General features: G+C 36.0%; 1 protein-coding gene across 1 annotated transcript in view; it reads right to left on the bottom strand.

Annotated features, from left to right (window-relative positions):
- The window catches only part of LOC121417626 (leucine-rich repeat-containing protein 15-like), an 82,920-nt gene extending 69,545 nt beyond the window's left edge, over window positions 1–13,375 (bottom strand). Inside the window, exons 1-8 of the mRNA XM_041611362.1 lie at window positions 13,049–13,375; window positions 12,559–12,624; window positions 9,752–9,823; window positions 6,387–6,452; window positions 4,667–4,741; window positions 3,749–3,817; window positions 2,559–2,708; window positions 1,876–1,947 (exon numbers count right to left, since the gene is read on the bottom strand). Of these exons, the coding sequence (XP_041467296.1) occupies window positions 1,876–1,947; window positions 2,559–2,656 (170 nt within the window). The 5' untranslated portion in view covers window positions 2,657–2,708; window positions 3,749–3,817; window positions 4,667–4,741; ... (2 more) ...; window positions 12,559–12,624; window positions 13,049–13,375. The remainder of the gene's footprint in view (window positions 1–1,875; window positions 1,948–2,558; window positions 2,709–3,748; window positions 3,818–4,666; window positions 4,742–6,386; window positions 6,453–9,751; window positions 9,824–12,558; window positions 12,625–13,048) is intronic.
- Window positions 13,376–21,376: the final 8,001 nt, after the last annotated feature.

Below are 21,376 nucleotides of genomic sequence, written 5' to 3'. Positions count from 1 at the left end.
AGATACACCCAATTCGGCCAAAGTTCATTGACCTTTGACCTTGGTCATGTGACCTGAAACGCGCACAGGATGTTCAGTGATACTTGATTACTCTAATGTCCAAGTTTAATGAACTAGACCAATAAACTTTCAAAGTTATGATGGTAATTCAACAGATACCCCTGATTCGGCCAAAGTTCATTGACCCTAAATGACCTTTGACCTTAATCATGAGACCTGAAACTTGCACAAAATTTTCAGTGATGCTTGATTACTATTATGTCCAAGTTTCATGAATCAGATCCATAAACTTTCAAAGTTATGATGGGAATTTAACAGATATCCCCAATACTTGATTAACCTTATGTCCAAGTTTCATGAACTAGGTCCATATATTTTCTAAGTTATGATGACATTTCAAAAACTTAACCTCAGGTTAAGATTTCGATGTTGATTCCTCCAACATGGTCTAAGTTCATTGACCCTAAATGACCTTTGACCTTGGTCATGTGACATGAAACTCTAATAGGATGTTCAGTAATACTTGATTAACCTTATGGCCAAGTTGTATTAACTAGGTCCATATACTTTCTAAGTTATGACGTCATTTCAAAAACTTAACCTCAGGTTAAGATTTGATGTTGACGCCGCCGCCGCCGGAAAAGCGGCGCCTATAGTCTCACTTTGCTTCGCAGGTGAGACAAAAATCATGACCTAATATATAAAGGAAGTGGGCCCTCCACAGAGTGTGATGTACAGAGCATGGTCAATTGCCAACTCGTTTACTGCCAACTCGTCCACTCACCACATGGTCTACTTTCATGTGGTCTAATGCCATTCCGTCCATCAACATTTCGTCCAACAACCCAATTTGTCCTATTATCACTTCATCTAATCCCCATTTCGTCTCATAACTAGTTGGTCTAATATCCATTTTCTTTTAATTCATTTCGCACAATTAACACTTACGGTAGTCCAATTAGACCAAATGGTATATACAGTATGGACTAAACGGCTATTGGACCAACTGGTTATTAGACAAAATGGTGAGTGGATTGGTAATTAGACCATGATAGAGGATGAACAAATGGCAGATCAGCTAGGCAGTAGATGAGTTGGCAATTGGACGAATTGGCATTAGACAAGTTGGAAATAAACCCAGAGCATCATAATGTGTATACATAAATGAGGAGATAATAGTGTAACACATAACTTTCTGAGATTTTACTAAGCAAGCTTTCGACCATCTGGCCTGATGAAACTATTATTGAAATTGCATGCATACATGAATTATATGATACGTTCCTATTCTAACAGCCCCAAAAATGATATTTGGATGATTCTCTATTTGACTCTGAGCAGAACAGTATCAACTAGCTTTGTCTATTGTTATGTAGTATGTAATTTAACTTCCTGTTATCCTTTCAGTCATTCACCTTCACTTGTCAACAAACTCCCCCCAATGTCATCTAAGGTTTCCCAAACCCCCAATATTATTTAACTCCTAAACCTTGACCAGAACAGACCAACCCTCAGTGACGTCAGCCAACTTCAAGGAACAAAAGTTCTAAGAAGTATGAGTCACACTTCCAGCCCCAGTCACTTGCACAGAGCATAACCACACCCCTTATAAAAGAGAAAGTTTGATAGACAGTTACCTGTAGACCAATCAGATCAATTAAATCACTCCCACCTTAAATTGTTACACCCCCACAACTAATGATATAATCTTCTTGATTATTAGAAATACAATAGAGTACTAGACCCACACTCATCCATATAGACTGACTGACTTCAAGACTTAGACATCCAGCCAATATTAGATTAACTTCAGAATTTTAATCATAGACTTTGAAACTTCTATCATTGTCCCATTCATGGCACCATATTACTTACAATATCTGTAGATGTTTGAGTTGTGACAGCGAGTTTTGAGCAATGCTTCTGATTCGATTGTTACTCAGGTTTCTGTGTGAAAACAAAACAATGAGAAAAACAAAGTACAACATATCTGGGTGAAAAATAATTTCTTACCACTCTGAAATGAACTCTGAAATTAGATACTGTTTACTTTATAACAATCATTATTGTTTATTATTTCTATCATTATCATTACTCTTAGTAACTTTAGAAGTAAGGAGCAGAAGATAATTACTATTATCATTATTATTAGTACTTTTATCATATAAGATCTACTATCAATATCATTATATTATCGGCCTCATCCTAAAATAAGTCATCTCTCTTCTCATGGGTGTTGGTGTGTGTGTGCGCTTGTTATGTACAAAGTCAAAGGAAGCGGAAAGAAGTCACCGTCGCTGATGAAATAAATGACAGTGAATGGAGTGGTGGCTTGAACTAGGATGATGCCTTATTATCTTTATTACTTAAATTATTATCATGATTATTACTATAATCATATCATTATCATCATCACTGGTGTGAATCCTTGCGTTCAAGGGAGATGATCTATTACATTGTTCCATTCCCCCCTTCCCCAACTACTTGAACAGCTTTACGTAAGAGATTTATGCCCGTAAGTGATAAAAATATAAACTGTAATTCAGTTGGATACCTACAAGAATCTCACATGACTCTGGGCAAGTATTTTACAACTTCGTTTAGAGACCGCCTCGATCCGATTCATATCAAGTCCAATGTAAACCAGTTCAACCATATTCTCCAGTGCATCGCCTGGTATAGACCTAAAGCTGTTGTTACTGAGACTCCTATGAAACAAACAAAAAATGATAAATTCATAGTAACAATCAGGAGCTGAACACAGAAGGGGAGTGGGCCTAGCTTGTCGATGTTTGTCGAACACTCTATACTTTTACTTATAATTATGGAATGAAAAGCACATAAAAGGTGTCCTTACTGAGACTCCTATGAAAGAAACAAAAAAATTAAAAGCAGGAGCTGATCAAAGGGGCGCAGAAGGGGAGGGCCATGCCAATAGCATACTAACCTCGTACTAGCGTGAGTGGGCCATGCCTAGCTTACGTATTTTTCTATACTCTCATACGTTTATTCATGGAATGACAAGCACAACAAGGTTTTTACTGAGACTCCTAAAAAATGAAAAACCAGGAGCTGAAGAAATGAGTGCAGAAGGGGGGCCTAGCTTGCCGTTTTTTGTCGAACACTCTATACTTTTACTTATAATTATGGAATGAAAATCACACAAAAGTTGTCATTACAGAGACTCCTATGTAACAACTAAAACTTTGGAAAAAAAATAATAGAAAAAGAGCAGAAAATAAGTGAAATAAGCTTAAATGATGAATGATAAATAGCAATATGCTACAAAATGGTTTTCTGAATTCCCCTTATTATCGAATTTATCAATATTCTAATGTTTAGGAATGTGAGGGGCAAATCGATATTAGCTTTACTGTTCATTGGTGTATAGGGGACAAGAACAAGTGGGAAATATAAATTTTTCCCTTTATGACTCTTTTTTTTTCATTTGCAATGCACTGCAAATAAATAACAATAATAATATTTAATAATAAAATGTTGATTATAATTTCTGGATAATTCCAAAGAACAATTATTAACTTTAGTCCTTGCGCCATTAAATATAAGAAAGGAAGGTAAAGAATGATAAATCAAGAAATAAATTTTTAAAATTAGAATTGAATATATAAATGGAGAAAAATGTCAAAGAGGTTAGCAGAGGGGTGGAATCTACACATGACATGAATTTGACATCAATATATAAATGAATTGGGCTTGTCATGAGAAATAGCGTAAAGAGAATACTTACAAAAGTTCAATCGATGTTCCCCAGAAAAACTTCCTCGGTAAGCTGGTCAGAAAATTGCTATTTAGGTTTCTAGAATTGAAATAAAAAATACAAAATTTGGGGCATTTAATATCAGTCTTATTTATCACCATAGTCAAGGCATCAGAGAAACCAATATGGCATCTGGGAACGGGTTTCAATTTGCGATGTTGGTAACATTGTAGGCACCCCACGTTTTCATGTAAATTCATGAGCAATCAGCACAAGAACCATATGCTTGTCACAGTGTGAATGCCAGGCCCCATTGTCATATGTCATTGTCCATTACAAGCTAAATTAAGCCCCCATAGATAATTCATAAGGCTAATATTTTAATATTTAACGTGTCTTTGATAAACACCTAGAGTCGCCTGCATTGCCCTTATTAGGGTCACTCCTGTCAATACTATAAGACAGTGGCAGATCCAGGGGGGGACAAATCTGGCCCTTCCCCCTCCCCCTCCCCCTCCCCCTTGACAGGCACAAAACATAGCTTTTAGTGAAATATGTTATGCATAGGCAAGTAAGGACCTTTTTTCTTGTCAAATTGTTCATGGAACAAAATGGCATCGATTTGGTAGTGAAAACCTTTTGGGGGTTCAACGTTTTCTGCATCCTTCTTTTGGAAAATCCTGGATCCGCCCATGATTTGTAATATACACCATTCAAGAAATCAATTGAGCAATGGCCTTTTAAATGTTGAAGAACATATCCATCCAATGCCATGGTAGTTTGAATACAAAGCTTTAAAAAAGAAATGAGCAACAGTTGATGTAATGCCATTCACTAACAATGCACTCATTTACTACTTGTGCAATATAATTCATGCAAATAGACATAACTCGGGGAATATATCTCCAGTATCCCATGACACAGCCAATATATATAACAATTACTTACAGTTTTTTCAGACTCGGAGGGAAAGCTGCAAATGGTTCTGTTGGAGTGTACACAAGGTGATTTCTTGAAAAGTCTCTGAAATTAAAGAAAAATTATTAATATTTTCCATAATAACCCTTACTTTTATATTTCATTTATTGTAATATACAATTTCCTTATTCCTCTTTAAAATTGTTGTCACGTTGCTATTATTTGTAATGATCCTAATCCTTTGATATTTTATAGTTTTAGACATACTTATATTTATAACTGATTGTCATTGTTCCACTCGGTTTTCTATAGTGCCATAATTATTTCATTGTTCAGTGTTTTTAACAGTGAATAAATTGTACAATTAGTAGTGTTATAATTAGTAACTCTTCCCTTTTGATAACTTAAAATATTTTAGTTTGATTCATATTATCATTTAAGTAACAGTATTTTTTTATTTATGTTACTAAGTATTATCTTTGACTTAGATTTTGACTTCATTTTCATGTATGATATGATTTATGTTGTTCTATATGTTTCATCAGGTCATTGATGAAAAAAAGTTTTACCCGGTAAGCTGATCTTTTGTACCTGAATAAATATGTTTTAATAAATAAATCAATTTAGAGTCATCTTTGATGAGCTTTAAATCCTAAAATTTGCATCATTGATATATTATATCTTAAGAGGAGGAACCATGGCCAAGAGGACTAAGGCCCCTGACTAGACACATGAAAGTCTGGGTTCCGATCCCTGGCCACACCACCTATGCCTGTGAGCAAGGTATTTAATACTGCATTATTGTAGAGCTCTTAGAGACTCCTCAGGGTGCAAGCTAAGCACTTGCCCGATTGCCAGGGGCAAGTAAAAGTTATAGTCGGGCAAGTGTTTTTGAAGTAAAGACCAAATCCACTCGCCCGAATTGGGAAAGCAAAATTCTCACAGTAGAATTACAAAAAATAAGGGTCGATGTGATATACCGACTCTAAATTTGGTCATGGCGGGCAAGATAGAATCACTTTGTAAAAAGAAATGCAAGAACAAGGTACATCAGTTCATGTCAAAAGAGAAAAAAAAGGTCAATATTTTCTAAAATCATAATATTTTCTATTGAAGTAACCTTTTTTCAAGGATTTTTTTCGGCAAGCGAAACAGATTTTCGGGCAAGTATATTCCAATTATTTAACAAGGGCAAGTGCATCTAAAAAGTTATGTAGCACCCTGCTCCTGATGAAGTGTTAAAATGGAGGTATAATTATAATAATATTTATCAACAATGCTCTTTTATCCAACATCAAAATAAATGGAAATGCATTCTTGGCAAATATGTGTGCCCTTGATCACAAAGGATCGTCTCTATCGTTAGGCAAAAGGACAGAGTCAAGAATAGGTGGAGATTTATTTCGAAAAAATGCGAACAAGATAAATCGTGAAAACTCTAGTAAAAACCAAAGTTTGGTATTTCCATAATATTGCCACTTTTTTCTTACACCTCCTTCTCAGAAGTTATAAAACTTACCCAAGTCTACTTGCAATGACACCCCCCCCCCCCCGAAAGTTACATTTATATAATATCATTACTTTTGCTTTTCCACTCGCCTCCCCCCCCCCCCCACACACACAAATGATACACAAATTATCACTTTCACTTTGTACACCACCTTGCTAAAGTGCCTTTCCCCTTATGTCTCCTTGTAATGAAAGTGACCCCCCCCCCCCCGAGGATCAAAAAGTGATAACTTTCACTTACCCCTCTATCAGTTCAGTGCAGGCAGTTACTGGTGGAATCTTGGTTATGTCACTATTATGTATGATCCTATGCAATGAAAAATTGGGAAAAAGATGTATGTAAGCATTGTGATTTTAATATAAGCCCAATTATGTTTTTACAAAAAAATATACAGCACAAACTATATATAAAAAAAACACCAGTCACTTTACACCATTAAATTTGGTGGTACATGTATTAGTTTAACAGCCTATGAAATTCTCACAAATCTGAAATTACCTTTGGTGTTATCAAATCTAGGGTGCAATTTTAACACCTTATATTGTGGTCCTATAGAGAAAACAAATGGTGTCAGTTTTAGAACACCCCATTTTTGCATATTTTAACACATTTGTGTCATATGGATAAACACCATCTCGAGGAGCGAAACCTTTTTACTTTTACAGAAAGAACATTGCCAAATTGCACCATTATGTACACATTTCTATAATTGCAATATTACCAAAAAAATGAAAATGAGGTAATCAGAAAGTGGCAAAACAGCTGGGTCAATATTCTGAAAATGTGCTAATAGGGTAAATCTGTGATTTTGTAGGAAAATTAATTTTGGTCAAGTATTTTTCTTTATTTCTTTGCAAGAGTATAACATGAAAAGCCTTTCAAATATTACAGCGAATGACTAAACAAAGGTTTTCCTTTTTACTTTATACAAATAGACCTCAAGAATAATACGTCATAATCTCCTAACACTCTCCCTTGGAGGATAGGAATATGTATAAAGAGAGCTACACCATAGATGTGCCAGCTGCAGTTCACTAATGCATGCAAGGCAATGGCTTAAGCCTCTCAGAAGGCTGCACGATGATGGAAATGCATAAGGTATGGCTAAAGCCTATAAGATGGCTGCCCGATGATGGAAATGCATAAGGTATGGCTTAAGCCTATATGATGGCTACCCGATGATGGAAATGCATAAGATATTGCTTAAGCCTCTAAGAGGGCTGCCCGATGACGTTAATGCATAAGGTATGGCTTAAGCCTATAAGATGGCTGCCTGATGACGTAAATGCATAAGGTATGGCTTAAGCCTAAAAGATGGCTGCCTAAATGCAAAATGCAAAAGGTATGGCTAAAGCCTGTAAGATGGGGTCTGATGATGAAAATGCATAAGGTATGGCTTAAGCCTATAAGATGGCAGCAAGGTGATGTAAATGCATAAGGCATCACTTATGCCTCTAAGAGGACTGCCCGATGGTGTAAATGCATAAGATATCGGTCAAACCTCTATAAAGAGAGCTGCCCCATGATGTCAATGCATAAGGCATTGCTTAAGCCTCTAAGAGGACTGCCCGATGATTATGCATAAGGTATGGCATAGGTCTATCAAATGACTGCCCAATGACACTAATGCATAAGGTATGGCTTAAGCCTATAAGATGGCTGCCTGATGACGTAAATGCAAAAGGTATGGCTCAAGCCTATAAGATGGGGTCTAATGATGTAAAAACATAAGGTATGGCTTAAGCCCATAAGATGGATGCAAGATGATGTAAATGCGTAAAGTAACGCTTAAGCCTCTAAGAGGGTTGCCCAATGAGGTTAATGCATAAGTTATGGCTTAAGCCTTAAAGAAGGGGCCTGATTATGTAAATGCATAAGGTATGCCTTACGCCTATAAGATGGGTCTGATGATGTAAATGCATAAGGTATGCCTTATGCCTATAAGATGGGGTCTGATGATGTAAATGCATAAGGTATGGCTTAAGCCTATAAGATGGGGCCTGATTAGGTAAATGCATAAGGTATGCCTTATGCCTATAAGATGGGGCCTGATTATGTAAATGCATAAGGTATGGCTTAAGCATTTAGCATATAGTCTGATGATGTAAATGCATAAGGTATCGCATAGGCCTATAAGATGACTGCCCTATGACATCAATGCATAAGGTATGGCTTAAGCCTATAAGATGGCTGCCTAACGACGTAAATGCATAAGGTTAGCTTAAGCCTAAAAGATGGCTGCCTAATGGCATAAAAGCAAAAGGTATGGCTTAAGCCTATAAGATGGGGCCTGATTATGTAAATGCAGAAGGTATGCCTTATGCCTACAAGATGGGGTCTGATGATGTAAATGCATCAGGCATCGCTTATGCCTCTAAGAGTACTGCCCGATGATATAAATACATAAGGCATTGTTTAAGCATCTAAGAGGACTGCCTGATGATTATGCATAAGGTATGGCATAGGTCTATAAGATGACTGCCAGATAACATTAATGCATACGGTATGGCCTAGGCCTATAAGATGACTGCCCGATGATGTAAATGCAAAAGGTATGGCTTAAGCCTATAAGATGGCTACCTGATGATGTAAATGCATAAGGTATAGCTTAAGCCTAAAAGATGGCTGCCTAATGGCATAAATGCATAAGGTATGGCTTAAGCCTATATGATGGGGTCTGATGATGTAAATGCATATGGTATGGCTTAAGCCTATAAGATGGCTGCAAGATGATGTAAATACATAAGATATCGCTTAAGCCTCTTAGAGGACTGCCCGATGTTTATGCATAAGGTATGGCATAAGTCTATAAGATGGTGGCCTGATGAAGTAAATACATAAGGCATCACTTAAGCCTAAAAGATGGCCACCTGATTACGTAAATGCATAAGGTATGGTTAAGGCCTATCAACGCCGGCCTGGTGGCATAAACACATGCTGCCCAACTTTGGCAAAGGGAAGCAAGTGACACATCAGTCAAATTTGAGTTATAGTTGTTTCTGAAACACTCTGTATATGTTGCATGTTATGGCAAATTTAAGGAAGAAATGACAGTTCTACGGAAAGATATTTTTAAAAATATGCTGTTAAGTTGCATTGATGAACACACATTCGTATTAACAACAAATACTTTGGTAAATTGCTTCTTTTGCCAAAGTATGGCTGTATGGCTTAAGCCTATACGACGGCTGCCTGATGATGTAAATGCATAAGGTATAGAAAGCTTAAGGCTATAAGATGGCTGCCTGATAATGTAAATGCATAAGGTATAGATAGCTTAAGCCTATAAGATGGCTGCCTGATGATGTAAATGCATAAGGTATAGATAGCTTAAGCCTATAGATGGCTGCCTGATGATGTAAATGCATAAGGTATAGATAGGCCTATAAGATGGCTGCCTGATGATGTAAATGCATAAGGTATAGATAGCTTAAGCCTATAAGATGGCTGCCTGATGATGTAAATGCATAAGGTATAGATAGCTTAAGCCTATAAGATGGCTGCCTGATGATGTAAATGCATAAGGTATAGATAGCTTAAGCCTACATGATGGCGGACTGATAATGTAAACGCAGAAGCTCCACAAATGAAATTCCCATACTTACAATCGCTCTAAGAACCCACATGACTCAAACGTGTCCGTATCGATAGGTTCCAATGGCGATGAATATATTTCTCTGAATAAAACCGAAGACAAATCATTACAATAATGGCCACCATGATCAGTCTACAACCAGAATTTTGAATACTTGAAAATCTTTTAAATGATAACATGGAACAGCAATCTCAAGATCCTATTGTCAAAATTAATCGGGGGGGGGGTGATGGTATTCAAATGTATTGCTGTACACATGCATGACCAAATTATTTCAAAACACCCCCTAAATGAGCTTTTCTCTGTGTGCAAGATAATACCCTTAACAAGTATTTTTTGCAGGCTTCATTTACACATTTTAGCCCCTAAGCAAGCTGTCGCAAGAATGTGACCCTTTAACAAGTTTTGTCTACTTGCTAACAATAAGCTAACATATAGACAAAACTATGGAAGGATTTACCTTCCGAGGTTGCAGACAGTAACAGTGTGAATTCATTCAAATCGCATCTAGAAGGCCTGGAAAACCAAGTTTATTAGTTTCGACCACGACACAGAACTTTTTTAACTGGCCCAAACCCACACATACATTGTAAAATTGTTGCGTTCAACTGAGGACAAGTTCAAAGAAGATGCAGAGGGGCAATGCACAACATTTCATTTCATTTCTTGGTTTTTGCAACATTTTTCATAACAAAATTCTGGACAAGAAAATACATAACTGAAAATGGACATCAAGATAATGAACAATAGTTTTGTATATAAATCCTCAAACATATCTAACATATTCATTAAGTGCTATTTTCTGTTACACAAAAAATAGGATGGTTGCAAGGCTTGAAAGCAAAGCTTGAAAACGTAACAACCCTGGAAAATATCCAAAATAATTAATGTCTACTGTCATTAGACGTGCAGGTGCATGAGGGACTGGGCGAGGGGGGTACAAGGGAGATGCTTGGTCCTTAGCATGGAAATTTTTAGAAAATAACACGTTTTGTTCTTTATTTTTTAATTTATGCATGTATCTTATGTAATTTACACAGACATCAAGGTAAAAATCCAGCTAATTATTCCCCTCCAGTTCGGGTTAAGATATCAATAAGAAGTACAATGTGAATACTGCAAACAAGTTTCATCCAAAATTTATCAGGTAATAATTCAAAAAGCCCAGGGGAAAAAGCTTGGGGGAAAAAACACACAGTAAACACGTTTGACTAACTAGTCTTTTAAAAACAGGTTTGGAAAAAAACATACCCTAAATGCGTTTGACTCCGCGAATGACCATTGACCAGTCATTCAAAACTACCCTTTTTTATTAGTTTTTTTGATACCCTTAACAAGTGCACACGCGGCCCTCGGCCAAAACTTTAAATAGGATTTGGGGGTCACACGTGCACAGCAATAAATTTGACTGTCCCACCCCCCCCCCCAGTAAATATTCTTGAGCATTGATGACTCATCTATAAAAGTTAATGAAATTTGGAATTGGAATTTTCTTAAGAACTATAGGCTTGCAATCATTAAATAGATTTGGAATAAAAAGTGCAATGCAGTTTACTAATTACTAAAAAGATGTTTTAAATTAAATGAAAGGAGATTTTTTTTTCATTGTTTTGTACATATAATTTCAAAGTTATTAAAATTAAAATGATCTTTAATTTTTATCTTTTCACTTTTTGAATTTGCCTGTATTTAGGCAACTGCATGCTTAAAATATATAGGCCTGTATTCTGAACTCAGGTTTAAAGGGGAATCCAGCCTTGGCCATAAAATGGTGTGTTGAGGAGAAAATAAATTAAACAGAATGGTGAAAGTTTGAAAGAAATCGGACAAGCAATAAGAGAGCTACAGCTGCTTTAACATTGAGATCACTGATAGTATGTAGATTTCAAATTGGCAACTGGGTAAGTCAATTATGACAAGGGGCAAGGACAACTTTCCCATAGGCCATGTACTTTATTATCAGGGATTTGTGGTTTTCTCTTAAATGCCCAGCTGGGGCAGTAATCTAAATATAACCCAGGTAGTTGTTTTATGTCCTCATGAAAGAAAAATATCTAATTTGAAGTAAAACTTTTGGGGAAAATGACATTTTAGTCATAATATGTATTGGAGTACATGGACCAGTCGTCCTTGCCTTACATCACTATGACTTCCCATATGTGGCCAATTTGAAGTCTCCATGGGTGTATTGATCACCAATATTTACCACTTAAAAATTAATAACTTTCTTGTTGTTTATCCAGTATTGTTCAAACTTTCTACTATCAACTTGTGTGATTTTTCTTTTTCTTATATTATAAAAACAAGTTTTTATTTGGGGTTGGATTCCCCTTTAACTTAGACCATAGTCTAAATCTGTGCTAAAATTAAGCCAAAAGTGTCTAAATTCTTATCAAGTTGTATGTTTCTTACGTTTACTGTGCTCTTTCCTGATTCATAGATTGGTGAAGACAATCATTTATTCATACTTCCTAGACAATTATGAATGATTTGAGAGCCATGAGCTAAAATATGGTATTTATCTACTGTTAGTGATTTATATAACAATTGGCTATCCATACTCAATCCATAACTTTTAAACCTGAGCCGAGTTTAAGTAAATCCCGACTTCGGATACAGGCCTATATGTTTTTCCATACTTACATGTATGATTGTGATTGATCAAATCAATCTCAACCCTTACTAAGACGGGCCCAGGTCTAGCTCGTTTCATTTCAGTATACTTTATATTTGTTAATTGCTTTACACTGTAAATTTTATAGCATTTGTGATGAAAAAGAATAGCCTAAATGCAATCAATCAAGTGTTAATACGTACATTTTCGAGCTGTTAGCTGGAAATGAATCAGAAGAAATCTTGTTGAAGTTCTTTTTGACGATTTTCCTGTTAAAAAGTGAACATGTTAGAAAGATGAATAAAAATAAGAATCCTACCCCTACTTTTACAATTTTGAAAAGGAAGATAAACAGTTAATCATTCGTTCGTGATTGCCATAATGGCATTATTATGAATTGGGAACCACCGTTCACTTCAATTCATACAGCAGTGCTTTAATTCAGGCACGCGTATGGTTCCCTATTTCCATCTCCATTAACTTTGTACACAAGTGCGCATATACAAATCGACGAGTGGTTCCCGAAATCACGATTTAATCGGCATATAGGGTAAGAGTTCCATTTACCGGTATGTACCCTGACACAGAACAAGCTTCATAATATTACAAAGTCATACTAGGCAAAAACGATTAAATTCCATGATCTACTTCCAGCAATAGACATATTGCATAGATTCTATTTCATTTGCCTACCGCCTTTAACGGTCATGCCGCGGTCATCCGGTAATGCTGGGATGTCACTACTCCTACGTTAGTCCTTCCAAGGAGCTTCCAACACAAGCTCCTTGGTCCTTCCATCCACGTACCGGTACGGTTTGTTGACACCTGTCTAGAGCTGTTTTGCAGGTGGGAAACCCATTTGCCCATGACTCTTCATATAAGATTCGAATGCTGAAACTGCCCTGTGACCTAGTTCAGTACTCGTCGACCTTCCATCCGACACACCCATGCCTGATTCCACCATCACCACTTTGCCATCGACTGACCGCCATTTTTAAAAGGCCGCGGGTCCAAACAACTCTATAAATAAAGCTCCGCCTACCCTAAAACCTCTGAACTACATCAGTGCCACTGTTTTTATTTTGTTAGCGCACGGCGCAAGCTCCGAAGGCCCATGGCCTAGGTGTCGATCGGGGGGGGGGAGGTATGACCATCCCTCAAAAAAAAATCATGTAGTAGGGGCCCGGGGGGGGCCACTTCCATTCACGAGTGGATACCATGCGCGACCATGGGGTCTCGAAAAGCACCCTAAACACGTAATTTCCATATTCTGAAAATGCACCCCTTAACAAGTATTGGCGTGTGAAAACCTACCCTTAACAAGTATTGGAAACAAAACGATACTATTGAAAAATAATCCCTGAAATGAACCCCTAAACAAGTACAGGAATGTTTTATTGTTACGGGTCCTTCGACGGGTCGTCGGCTTTACCTTATTTGGTTTAGTACGACCCCACCTTCTACACCTCGCGCAAATCGGACTCTAAACACGAAGTGTTGGGACAAAAAGGCAAAAAGGACATCCTTTATAAAACATTTTAATTTTGTTTTATCATCCCCGCAAATTAGACCCTAAACACGTAATTTTCCTAACGAAATAGATACCCTTTTTTCATTATTTTTGCGTTTTTGACACCCTTATCACGTTACGTACGTAACGTGCCCTATCGTGAAAAGGACATCCTTTTTACGTGTTTTTTTGGTCGCGCAGGGTATCCACTCGTCAATGTAAGTGGCCCCCCGGGAGTAGGGGCCTGGAGCTGTATCACCCCCCCCCCCCAATAATTTACGGTAGAACACATGGGTATGACGAAATACATGTCAATTATGATCAGAATAACTGAAGTGGGAGTGTATAGTGATGCATGGTATTGATATCTACTAAAAACCACGCATCTTTTTTCGATCGGGTTCAGCTTTCTGAAGTTTGTTTATGAACCCATCCCTTGTAAAAAAAAAAGTACCACACAGTACCATGGTATTACTATGGTAAATAGTATTACCATAGTATCCATGGTAAATTCATAGTACTACCACAGAGGTACCACGATATCGGAATGTACTATTTGAAAATACAAAAGTACCATATCCATAGTAATACCATGGTACTGTATGCATGGTGGGGTTTTTTACAATTAGGGATTTCTTGGCTGCATGCATGGGATCATTCCTTTCCGAAACTCCCGGGACTGTACGTAACATGAAAAAAAACAGTATGGCTGGATTTGACACGTTAATCGATAACAGAAAGTGAAGACTTAGATCCAAAAGACTGTGTCAACTAGTAGAGCGCCAGCCGCAGGATCCCTGCATATAGTGATACTATAGTAGTCTCATCAATTCAGACTCTGCATGATGCACTAAGCCGCGAATTTCGCATAATACCAAGCTCTATAATATATTCCAGCAGATTAGAAATAGATCGTATTATAGTTCTGCTTTTATATATGGATGACTTTTCGTCTTCAAAACTTTTCCCGCGCCAAGCGACCGAGCTCATTGGGTGCATTTACCCACTATTCAAGTATTACCAACCTTTTAAGTATCACTTAATTTTCGATCGTATTTTGTTTTTCATTCTGGTTTATGATCTGAAATTTAAGTGGAGAAGATTAAAAAAACCAACTACTCATACTTACACAATAGTGTTGGTACACTCTGTGACGTTCTCACGCATGCATTTGCAACCAATGCACGTGCTTCCACTGTACTTATCATCGTCTAGCCAATAACCGCCCTCCTCTGGTCTATCTTCTTGATGGGTCCAGAACCCCGCCCACTCTTCGCCTACGATAAGGACGATTTATTGTCACGACACGAAAATTAAATCAATATTTCATGTCATGCCAATTAATCATGTCAATAATTGTACACAATAGAATTAGCGTGTGTACTTGAAATGGGAGAGTTCAAAGTGTGCATGGCGCTTATTAGCGGAACACACCATAAAAATAATGCACTCCTCCACTCTGAGTGTTAAATGTAAACGACAATATGTCCGACGAGACTTGAGAAACAAACTTCATTGAATGTAATAGTTTATCACCTGACTTAACAAATATATACCGAAAAGATGGCAGAGCTTGAAGACTTTTAAAGGTCAAGTCCACCTCAGAAAAATGTTGATTTGAATCAACATCAGAGAGAAATCAGACAAGCACAACGCTGAAAATTTCATCAAAATCGGATGTGAAATAAGAAAGTTATGACATTTCAAAGTTTCACTCATAGTTATATGAACGAGCCAGTTACATCCAAATAAGAGAGTCGATGATGTCACTCACTCATGTCAATAATTTTACACTCACTCACTATAAAAAAATTATTCATTTTGTTTTTTATTGTTTTAATTATACAATATTTCAATTTTTACGAATTTGACGATTAGGATCTCCTTGCCTAAAACACAAAATGTTCAAATAATGGAATTCCATGTGTTCAGGGAGGAATGACACTTCATTTCACATGACAATGACGAGAAAATATAAATATTTCATATAATAAAATACAAAAGAAATAGTGAGTGAGTGATGTCATCAGTTCCTCATTTGCATACCGACCGAGATGTGCATATTCATGTTGTGAAATGAAGCGAAACTTTAAAATGCCATAACTTTCTTATTTTACATCCGATTTTGATAAAATTTTCATTGTTATGCTTGTTGATTTTTTCTCTTTTTATTCAAATCAAGTTTTTGTTGGGGTGGACTTGTCCTTTTTAAATGTATTCATTTTCTCGTGGCGTTAGCTATAACTTCTTAAGCGCCACGGTAATTATGGAAATTGGGGACCATAAAGAGCTAGAAGTGAAAGAAAACACATTACATTTTTACAAAAAAGCCAACATATAAACAACAAGCAGTAAGAGGGGAAGAGCGACGTGTAAACAACATATTTCGAAATGCAGTTGCTCTTTACTGATTTTCTAATTTATTTGAACTAGAAAATCAGTACTCGTAGTGCAGTCACTATACAAGCACTGTAAGGGCTAAATTAGAACTCATTTTTTTACTGTGTATTTGAATTCTATTTGTATTTGATTCATATCTGTGATGGAATAACGATAAACAACCATTAACCCTGTATTTTAGTTTGAGTTTTACTTTACATCACGGGTCGTGTGGTCCAGAAACAGAAACTTTCTTGACTCTGATGCCGATAATGATGATGATGATGATGACGACGATCATGGCGATATGACGATATGTCGGAAGGAAAAACGAAAGACATTTTGAAAGACAGGGATTTGTTATGTTTATGTTTTCATTTGTTTTATGTGACATTATACGGGAAGGGGGGGGTTGGAGAATTATTCGAAACTGTATGCAATCAGTTACTACATATTGGAATATGAAACATTCCAATCGCATACCATCAAATGGAAAGCCACTTAGCTCCGATGAGTATCTGTCGTTCCAATATTCCTTAGCGGTCCAACCATGAGATGCTTCGGGTAGGTAGCCGGCTAAAAGGGCGGCGAAAATGAACAGAGAGGTTTCCATGCTGCTGAAACGCTCTCAATCTGAAAGATATTAGAAAAATACAAGATTTAAGGTCAACAGCCGTGTAGGTCGACCTCATCTCCTCAACTGGAATGTGGTCATTTTCCTACCCTTTAATACACTAGCGTACCTACGGGGGGTGGCAGAGGGGGCAGAAGGCCCCCCTGACGAGTCACAACCCATACAAAAGACATATCCCTGCCCCCTCCTGACGACCTTGAATACCTATTTTGTCCCCTGACGAGCTTGAAGACCCTTTTTTTGCTTGTCAATTTTTTTCGGGTGCGATTGAAGAGCTTTTTGATTGAAGACCTTTTTTGGGGGGTGGGGAGGGGGGGAGGCTTGTCAAATTTTTACGACCGGTTTGCCCCCCCCCCCCCCTGTGGAAAATCCCAGGTACGCCACTGCTATAATGCAATAGGAGCAGCGCCATCTTGTAATATAGGTCAATACATGAATGATAAAGCACTAATCAATATTCGTACCGCCATAACTATGCTGCAAGTATCTAAACAAGCTAGAAAACAATGTTTTCTAGCTTTAAACAATGTTTTAATTTATCTTTTAGCATGTCTATACAAATATGTTTATAGGCTATTTTATTCTCTATGTAAATAATAGTTATCTATGTGTAAACATAGGTATATCCATGTATTTACTTCTGTTATTTTAAACACACAGCAAATAAACGACAACACACTGTGTGTTGCTGGTCACTTTTCTCCTACTTTTATTTATTTATGTGTGTATTTGTTTATTCATTTATCTATTCATCAATTGTTTATTTAGTTTTATGAAAATCAGGGTATTCCTATTTGTACGCAGGTGCCTACATTAGAAAAGGGCCATGAATAGAATTGTTTACATATATGAAAGAATTACAACATATCCAATTCTATCACATCGAATGAATTGATAAGAAATCAACAACCTAGATTAAAAGCAAAGGACAATTCAAAAGACAATGAATATTATTGAAATTAAGTAAAATTGCTTCAAAAACAAAAACTTGGTAAAAATCAAACGACATAAAATTAATAAAGTTGTAAAACTGACAATTTAAACGACAACTAATATTGTTAATATTAGACGCATAATGCACATTACTAAATACAAAGACATTGTAAAACGACTCTGGACCCAAGATGGACGAATTCGAGTGCTCACACGGAATGACAGACGAGTTACTATTACAAATGGGTCCGACATCGCCAAATTACAGTCTGAGTAGAATGTTGCTATAATGTGTCCTACATTTTTAAAAGATTTTTAATATGCATTCAAACATTTTATAATGTGCATTTGGCTAGTTCACAGAAAACAGGTTATCTTTTGGATATTCATATTCCAACCATTGAGTAGTGGTATATACTATTCTTACTCATTAAATACAGAATTAGATTTTTACCATCTTTTTACGTCCAAAATTTTCATTCGTTATTGAAAAGATCGAAGTTATGTATTGACCTATAAATTCGTTTTTGAACTGATAGGTCGTCCTTTTTGCCATGTTTATCCTGCATGACGGTATTTATTTGTTCCACGTACTTATCATGCGTATTTGTCTTTTACTCTCATGGGATAACGATAATACTGTTCATTTGGATTCCCAATCCGTCAAATTGTGTAACCATCTTTTACAATGTTCATAGAGGTTTATTTGTTATTGGCTTACTTGGAAAGAGTTCATTACCTCTTCGTAAACCTGATTATAAGTCATCCTATTATCTCAAGTTGTTCAACATGCATGACAATATCTCTGTGCTATACAGAGATTGTGACTTTTCCACTGTATTTTGGGATAATGGTATTGCTGTCTATTTTAAGTCTAAATAAGATTGTTTAACCATCTTTTAAAATGTCCAGGATTGTCATTGTTACATGGGTTTGATAGAAGAAGTTCTTTAGCCCTTTGTAAACGTTTTCTGACCCTGAACTGATAGGTCATCCTTTTTGCCATGTTTAACATACATGACAGTATTTATTTGTTGCATGTACTTATATTCTATTGAGTTACAATCTCATGGTGGACTTTTACCTTTTAATCTCATTGGACAATGATAGTACTGTCCATCTAAATTCCAAATCAGATTGTTTAACCATCTTTTATGATCTTCATAATGGGTATATGTTACTTGACGTACTTAGATAGAGTTCATTACCTCTTCGTAAACGTTTTGAACCTTGCATATAGGTCATCCTATTATCTCATGATGTTCGACAAGCAAGACGATATCTCTGTTCTATACAGTCTTATTCTAGAATGACAAAGAGTGTGACTTTTCCACTGTAGAGTATAGGCGCTTAAGAAATAAAGTCACCTATGAAATTAAAAAAGCATAAAAGAAATATTATTATGAAAAATTATGTCAAAATCAAACTAGAAATGAGTCTTGGAAAGTACTAAAGTCATTTATATCAAATCGTAATGTATCATCTGCTAACCATTCATGCACTGGTGACGCTTTTGAAACTGCTAATAAATTCAATCTACATTTTGCAAGTGTTGCTAACAACGTATCTATTGATGAAACGCAAGGTTTAACAGATTTTCCTCAAGTACTTGATATTGATGATATATTTACTTTAAACAAAATACAAGAAAGTGACATTTTAAATCAATGCACTTAAAAACAAAAAGTCTGTTGGAGTTGATGGTATATCTTTATTCTAAAGACTTATGCAAATGAATTAGTCCCCTCAATAACCTATTTAATAAATAGATCTATTGTAGACGGAAAAGTACCAGGTAAATGGAAAGTTGCCAAGATAATACCTTTACACAAAAAGGGGGACAAATCGAATCCTGATAATTTCAGACCAATTTCATTACTCCCATGTGTTTCTAAGTTACTTGAAAGGGTCATTCAAAAACAGCTATTGCATTATCTGAATAAAAACCAAATCCTCATTTCTGAACAATCAGGTTTTAGACCTAAACACTCAACTACGACAGCCCTATCAAAGGTTACTGATGAATGGCTTCTTGCCATGGATAATGGGGATTATACGGGAGCCGTCTTTTTAGATTTACAAAAAGCCTTTGACCTAGTCAATCACCAAATACTTTTATCTAAACTATCTGTTCTTGGAGTTACTGGTAAATCACATGGTTCTTAAGCTATCTTTCCGATCGTAAAATTAAAACTTGTTTGAATAATGTCTATTCTTATGAATATGTAATTTCAAATGGTGTACCCCAGGGGTCTAAATTTGGTCCGCTTCTCTTTGTTATATTCATTAATGATTTGTCATGCTCTCTTCATAAATGTTCTTTTCATTTATATGCCGATGACTCTGTTTTATATTTCTCGGATAAAAATCCACTTGTAGTTGAAAGAACACTTAATAATGAACTGAAAAATGTTGCAAATTGGATGAGCAAAAATCGATTAAAACTTAATTGTAATAAAACCGTAAGTATGTTTTTAGGTACTCGGCATATGTTGGCAAGACACAAAAATCTTCACTTACGCATTCGCGAAACAGATATTCAAATGGTAGAAAGTGTTAAATATCTTGGAGTTTTTATTGATAGGGAACTTAAATGGAATGTTCATTTTGATCACATGTGTTCAAAAATTGGTAAAATGATTGGTTTCCTTGGCAGACTTAGGCGATTTGTTAATGAATCTAGTTTAAATTTAATATATTCTTCGGTTATCCTTCCACACTTTGATTATGCTGATATTGTTTGGCAATCTGCATCTAAAAAATATTTGGATTTATTGCAAAAACTACAAAATCGTGCAGGAAGAATTATTCTAAAAATCGATCCATATTTGCATACTTCATCCTCATACATCCATGACATCTTGAAATGGAAGACTTTAAATACCCGGCAAAAGGAACATATGTACGTAATGATGTTTAAAATTTTGAATAATTTCGCACCTGATTATATGAAAACACAATTTTCTCGTAAATCATACCCTTACTCTCTCCGTACAGAAAATCACATCAGTCTCCCAAAACCAAAGTCAAACAGCTGTAAACGGACATTTTTGTATAGGGGGGCTACACTTTATAACAAATTACCAATTCATTTATCGTCTAGTTCAACGATACAGTCATTTAAATCAAATATTCAATTGTATCTCGGTTTTCCATAATGATTTGCCTGTTGTTGCATTTTTTTTTTTTTTTAGTATTTTTTTTTATTTATTTATTTATTTTATTTTTTTTTTTTTGGGGGGGGGTGGGTAGTGATTTTTCATTCTTTTCATGCATTCGATTAAGTTTTGTGTATATTTTGTATATTTGTTTTATATGCATGTATTTATGTTTTAAGGACCCCATGGAAGAACAGTGGTATCTTATTGATACCGCTGAAATGGGCCATCCTCCATCTGTATGTTACATGTATGTTAAATAGATCATGTATATATTTCATCTTTTTATATGCAAATAAATACAAACAATACAAACAAACAAACAATAGAATAATAAGGAGAAATCAAAATAGTTGAAATGAAACCAACAAAAACTAAAATTTGGTTCTGACGAAAAATAAGCGTTC

Source organism: Lytechinus variegatus, chromosome 6 (genome assembly GCF_018143015.1).
Source record: "Lytechinus variegatus isolate NC3 chromosome 6, Lvar_3.0, whole genome shotgun sequence".
NCBI classification, from domain to species: Eukaryota; Metazoa; Echinodermata; class Echinoidea; order Temnopleuroida; family Toxopneustidae; genus Lytechinus; species Lytechinus variegatus.
The sequence above is the reverse complement of the archived record's forward strand: the minus strand, read 5'-3'. Positions and strand labels throughout refer to the sequence as shown.